The sequence below is a fragment of the Otolemur garnettii genome, unplaced genomic scaffold (assembly GCF_000181295.1).
Source record: "Otolemur garnettii isolate 467f Iridium unplaced genomic scaffold, OtoGar3 scaffold00053, whole genome shotgun sequence".
Classification (NCBI taxonomy): Eukaryota; Metazoa; Chordata; class Mammalia; order Primates; family Galagidae; genus Otolemur; species Otolemur garnettii.
The window spans coordinates 7,450,170-7,456,803 of record NW_003852448.1 but is presented as its reverse complement, the minus strand read 5'-3'; the positions used below and the strand labels follow the sequence as shown (position 1 = coordinate 7,456,803).

Below are 6,634 nucleotides of genomic sequence, written 5' to 3'. Positions count from 1 at the left end.
ATTCGAACCCACCACCTTAGGTGTATGTGGCTGGCGCCTTAGCCGGTTGAGCTATAGGCGCTGAGCCCAGATCTTGCTTTTTGAGAGAGATGGCACCTTCCCTGGCTTGAAGCCCACATCCTGTGTGTAAAGTGGCACTTGAACAACTCTCTGGGTGCAGGTCTGCGGCCATCTCAAGGGGCAACCCTGGCTCTGGCAGTCTCCCTCTCTGTGTCCAGCCTCATGGAAGGATTCCACCGACAGACCCCTAGACAGTGCCCCTTCCTGCTGCCCCTCATGTCTGCCCGTGTGGCTTGGGGTAGGCTGGGCATGCCTGTGAAGAGGACACGTGTCTTACTCTCTGGGCCTGACACTCAGGGACAGCTTCCTTGAGCCTCAAGATTGATCACTCTATCTCTGAGGGAGAGATGGCCAGGAGACGAATCACTCCTCAGCCCGGAGCAAATGATCTGGCCTAGTTGCTGGGATGCTGCGCGTCACCCAGGACCAGCTTAGAGCCCTGGCCAGAGCAATCCTCCAAGCAGACCCTCTTCCAGGTGAAAATGGATTCCCTTACCAAGTAAATGGCTCACTCCACCCCACCCCTACACTGTACCTCTGTCCTTGCCTCTGCTTCCACCCAGGGAGTACAGTCCTGGAGGTCCAGGGGCAGAGTGAACCATGGACCAGGAGCAAGGTCACCAGCACTGACCCTTCAGCCTGCTCCAAACCCTGAACAAGGGGCTACAGGCCACAGGTGGGCCCTGCCCCGCCTGCCCCCCATACACACAGTTCAGATGTATGGAACCAGGGCAGCTGAACTCCACAGGGTTGTTTTAAATCCTGGATTCCAGAGCAGACTTAGCCATAGGCAGCAAGGATGCCAAGGGCTATTTACACAATGTTTGTTGTACAGGGCAGGCTTCACAGGCTGTGCTTGGAGTCACTCCTCCTATAAGCCTAGCTGTCCCTAGACCCTGGCTGCCAGGGCAGAGTGTGTGTGGAAAGTGGTGACCTGGGCCGTTCTCTCCTACTGGTCAGAGGAAGTGACAGTGGCTTCAGGAGAAGGCAGATGTGAGGCATATGTCAGGTAGATGAGACCCACAGAGTCCCCCAGGATAAACGAGGGTTGAAGCCAAATCACCTCTGAGCAACCCAGCAACAAGGAGCTAAACTTTTCTTTTATTGTGACAAAAGACACAACACAAAACTTGTTTCCTTACCCAGGCTTGGTGTGCAGCTCCTTGGCTTAGCCCATTGGTATTGCAGCCATCTGTTGCCACAGTAATGTCATCCTCCCCAACTGAAGCTCTTAGAGCTACATTTTGTAAATGGTCTGATTCAACAAATTTTTTGTTTGTTTTGGTTTTGAGTTGGGGGAATTGGCATTCCTAGGGGGGCTCAAACTCATTCAATAGGCTTTGATTGGGCTTCTGGAGGGGAACTGCTCTGAATGAGTGAAGAGGTGAGATGGGCTGGTTCCAGCCAAGAATGTGGCAGCCACCAGGGCAAGAGGGAGTGGGAGATAGTAGGCCCAGGAGGGGGAGGAGGAACAGAGACTTCTTGGCCCCACTTGGCAGGAGGAACACCTGAAAGTGGGTGGAACTTCAAAGAGATGTTTTTCCTGTGGTCAGCCTGGCCTGATAAATAGCCCATGTGAGTCCCTGGTCGGCAGGGAGCTGGTGGGGCAGGGGTCCCACGGCCAAGGACACAAAGGCATGGCTCTGTGAAAAGCCCAGCTTTCCAAACCACAGAGGGAGACAGAAATATGTGAGGCATGCTGGCTCTGAGAGGCTCTCATCCTCAGGCCACCGACCCCCTGGACCGACTTCAGATAAATTACAAGCCTGCCCACAAGTACTTTGGTGGGAATCTTGTTTTTCTTCTTTCAGACAAAAAGCAGATTTGCTGACAGATAGGGACCAGGAGGTTGGGGTGAGGGGGAGGTCACCTAGGAGCACAAAGCCACATGGAGAAGCATTAAATCACCAGTTAATGAGATGCTGCAGTTCCTCAGCTGGGAAGACTGGAAGATTCAGGAGAAACCTCTGGAACCACTGGGAAAGGCTGCTAGGCCTGGCTGCTCCCCTTACTCTCAGGGAACTGGACCAGGCTGGCAGGACCAGTGGGTCTCATTTCCTCCCCTGGGAATTATTAATAATTCCCCACAAGGGGAGTGGCGTTATTATCCCCACTGAGACACAGGGCAGTGATTTGTCTAAAGTCACATCCCAGTGAGTGAGGGAGTCAGGCTCAGGCTGGGGTCTGGAGTCAGACTAACCTCTCCCAGGCAACTGCAGCTGCCCCTCCCTGCTCACATGGCACGTTCTCATGGGCTGTTTACCTTTTACAAGTGTATACAGTCAATACAACAGATATGATTGTGCTCACTTGACAGAGCAGGGACTGAGGTCTGGAAAGGCTTTTGGCTGACTCCAAGTGCCTGCCACAGGTCTGCCCACATACACAAATGCATGGAGCAGGATCAGGCAGAGCTGGGTTTGCACACTGACTGTTGTGGGACCTGGGACCAGACGTTTCACCTGTCTGCGTCCAGCTCTGTTCATTTGTACACTGGTGATAGTAAGCGTATCCTAACCTTGGCATCATTGTCCATCTACTGCAGAGCCAGCATAAAAATCAATTCTCAGTGAATGCTTGTTAGCGTCCTCATCATCAACAGTGGCAGAGGAGTGAGCCATGAGGCCTGAGGCCAGCTGGATGCTGCTGACCAAGGAGGTTTGGGAAATGTCCACGGATGGGGAGACCCTCCCTTCGGCAGATATGCCTGCAGGGAAAGCTCCACTTCCCCAAATGGGCAGAAAAATGAAAAACAAGGGCATGATTTTATATGAACTCTCTTCCTGAAGCAGAAACACTGATGGTACATTTAAATGTCAGGGTTCGCTCCAGGCCCTGAGATTTCAACCCAGGGAAGGTGGCTGGTCATGGCTGGTTTTGTTGTAGTGTTGTTCAGTCCCTGGTCTGAGCCTTCACCAGGAGGGAGGTCTGGCTGGAGATAGCTGCTCCCATAGCAGTCTTCTGCTCAGTGGCTTCTGGGCTCTGTTCTCCATGTTCACACGGAGGGGCCATTTGGGTACAGGGTATAACTTTTGTGGCCCCCATCTAGGCATGGTCACCTAGTTGTGTCTTATCTTGACTCAGCTTTAGCTTGTTCTGGGGTGGCCAGGGTTAGGGGTCCCACAGCACTCACAGGGTCCTACATCTTTGTTGCCCAGCTCTTGGTGTGGACAATGTTCTGGGTAAATGGGGTGACTCTTAATGATCCTCCTTTTCTTTTTCTTTTCTTTTTTTTTTTTTTTTTACAGAGTCTCAGTTTGTCGTCCTCTGTAGAGTGCTATGGAGTCATAGTTCACAGCAACCTCAAACACTTGGGCTCAAGAGACCCTCTTGCATCAGCCTCCCAAGTAGCTGGCACTACAGGCCTAGTCCCTGTCCCTGCCATGTTGGCTTTTCCTCCAGGAGCCCCTGATTTCCCTCCCACCACTCCGGGTTCCCTTACCTGCCTCCCAAACCTGGCAGCATGTCTCATTTCTGGCTCAAGCATTAATCCCAGGGTTCAGGTATTTTCCCCTGGGGGTCTTGAGGAGAGTGGCCAAGGAGGGGGGCTTTCCAGTCGGGATACCCTTCACCTTCTCAAGGAACTAGAGCAAGGTGTGTGAGGACTGTGAGAGTGGGCAGGTGGCAGCAGGCATCCTTGGGTTCCCAAGCCCAGTCCTCAGGCACAGAGGACTCCACTGTGTTATAGCTCTCCCCCATGGCTAAGGCGTCCTCAGAGGACAGCCCATCTACATCTGCGGTCTCCATCAGGGGCCCTTGGGGGGAGTTCCCTGGGCCACCCCCAGGGACTAGCAAGTTCACCCTCCAGGAAACTGTCCTCTCACTGGGAAGCTTGGCTGGGCATGGACCCCCCCCACCTCCCCAGGGTGGGGGTGTTTCCTTCAGATCCAAGCTCACTCCCACCAGGGGCACCCAGAGTCTGGAAACGGGAATCTGGTGGGACCCAGGGCGAAGGTGCAGAGGGAGCCCAGGGTTCCTGACCCGCTTCCCAAGAGTCCATGCAACCCCACCCTGACACCCCAGTTTCTCTCTCTCTCCTACACGACGACCTGACAGGGATGGAGGCTGCCCTGGTTCCATCCTGTCTTTGCAGAGGGACCTTGATTAGAAACTCCGAGGCCGAGGCCGAGAGAAGCCAAGAGGATAAGAATCCGGAGTTGCAGAAGCTGTCTGGTGGCCTGGCTCCCCGCGGTGGAGTCCCGGAGAGGCGAGGAGGGACCAGTATCCGCCCTGCCCTCCTCCCCTCTGTCTCTCCTGCCCACCCGGTGCCCGCGCTGGCCGCACCACCTTCCCCCACTCCTGCTTTGTCCCCACCCTTCTCTTCGTCACCTCCGCCACTTCCCCTCCATGGTCCTGGGGTCCCGGGATAGAAGGCGCCCTGTGCAGCATCTCTGGGGCCCTTCACTCCCCACTCTGGCAAGGACTTCTCCGGTGGAAGATGCAGGGCTCCGCCTCCGTGCCCTGCGTGGTCCCCAGCTGCCCTCACCAGGGGGGCCCCCTGCTCTGTGGCGGCGTGGGCCGAGCAAGCACTCCCAGGCGCTCAGCGCTCCGCTGTCAGGACTTTTATTGCCCACGGTCCCAAAGCCCCGGGCCCCCGGTCCCCTCCTGTCCCCAGGGCTGCACCGGGCTTGGCCGGCGAGCAAGCCTGGCTAGAAGAAGTTGACCACTTTGCGGAGCGACTGCACGCGGGCGCTGTGGGCCTCCCAGTCGGAGAAGCTGCGGAAGTCGCCCCTCTCCACCAAGTACATGCGGCCGCGGTAGTTGGGCTCCTCGTACAGGACCCACCTGGAGGCGGAGGAGGGATGGTCAGGTGGCTGCAACCCGGTTCGGAGAGGAGGGCCAGCACTCGCCCCTCCTGCCCCGGAGCGTTCACTCTGGGCACCATGAGGGGCCCAGGCCTGCCCTGGGCTTATGTCCTCCTCCACCCACCACCCTCGTGGTCCATCAGTGCTGGGGAGGGACGCGTTTTGTGTGGGAGCTGCCCAGGAGCTGCCCGGTTTTTTAATCAGTCCATGGCAAGGCCCGAAGGGATTGCGGGATGTGCTTCTGCTGCCATTGACCGCCCCTCACCACTCCTGTTCCCTGAAAGGACCGCCTTGCACAGGGTGGGCACCAATTAGGGCTATTCACTCATTCAGCCAATGTTATCACCGTCCTGCTGTGTGACCAGCACTAAGGGAGGTGCCCAAGTCAGTCAGAGGGACATAGTTCCTGCCCTCTCTTGCCTTTCGGGGCTGCACACCAGTGGGAAATGGGCAGAGGGCAGGACACAGGAGTCCCCATGGGGTCCTTACACAGCTCTAAGTGCCTGCCCAGCACCAACAACCCAGACAGCAGAAACAGGACAAGTCTTGTGGCCTACCACCTCCCAGGAGGCCAAGGGGCCAGCACAGGTAACCAGGAAGGTCTAGGGGGAGGCAGGAGAGGACACTAGGAGGAAGAGTAGCCTCTAGCCTCTGGAAGGGAAGTGTGTCCAGGGAAGAGACCTTAGGACGGCTGGGGGGCAGGGGCTGGCCCAACCCTGTCCTTCCTTTATCATTTCAGAGACAAGTGTGGCTTGTCACACCTAGTGCCTGGTACAATCTGCTGCTTCAAGGGTCAGGGACAAGAATGAAAAGAGGTGGAGGATGGGAGTGAGTAGGGAGCTAAGATAGGCCTGGTCCAGTCTAACGCAATCTGACACCCAGGACTCTCCCACTGAAGGCCTCCCTACCTCCACACTTATAGTCACAGCTGGGGCCTTAGTGGACTCTCAGGCTTACACCAACCTCCTTACGGTGGGAAGGGCAGAGAATATTCCAAGTAGTGTCCTGGACCATTACCCTGAAGCTCACACAAGTGTGCCAAAAGGACAGAACAGAGAATCAACTGGGTATCCCCAGAAAACCTTCCTTCCCCTGTCCTGGCTGTGGCTGTTGGGAGGACACAGGAAAAGGAGGGGCCTTGCACAGTGGTTCAGCCTGTAATCCCAACACTTTGGGAGGCTGAGGATAGAGGATCACTTAAGGCCAGAAATTAGAGACCAGCCTGGGCAACAGAGCAAGACCTCATTTCTATAGAAAATAAAAGTAAAAAAGTTAGCCAGGCATGGTGTCATGTGTCTGTAGTCCCAGCTACTGAGGAGGCTGATGCAGGAGGATCGATTGAGCCCAGAAGTTCAGGGCCATAATGGTCTATGATGGCACCACTGCACTCTGCCTGGCCTGGTGATAGAGCAAGAACCAGCCGAAAGGAAAGGAAAGGGAAGGAAAAGAAAAGAGAGGAAGGACACGGCCTGTCCACATCAGCATTGTGCCCTCCCTGGGGACAGGAAGTGAGGGTGGCAGAAATGCCCAGTGCATTTCCCTCTAAGTACCCTCCAGGACACATCAGAGGCCATAGGTCATCCTTGAGCTGACTTAGAGGGAGGTCGTGGAAGGCCCCTGCCTCATTTTACCCCACATGAGACCCCAGGAAAGAGCTCCTGGACATGTCACTATCCAGACCCAGGGGATCCAGGAGTGTCGCCATCTGGGCAGCTTCTCCTTGGCAAGAGCTTAAGTTTTCTTTTCTTTCTTTCTTTCTTTTTTTTTTT

The 6,634-nt window shown here is 55.6% G+C and overlaps 1 protein-coding gene across 1 annotated transcript in view; it reads right to left on the bottom strand.

Annotated features, from left to right (window-relative positions):
• Positions 1-4,709: 4,709 nt before the first annotated feature.
• CRYGN (crystallin gamma N) overlaps positions 4,710-6,634 on the bottom strand; it is a 9,340-nt gene continuing 7,415 nt past the window's right edge. The window contains exon 4 of the mRNA XM_003792033.1: positions 4,710-4,845. Within this exon, the coding sequence (XP_003792081.1) occupies positions 4,710-4,845 (136 nt within the window). The remainder of the gene's footprint in view (positions 4,846-6,634) is intronic.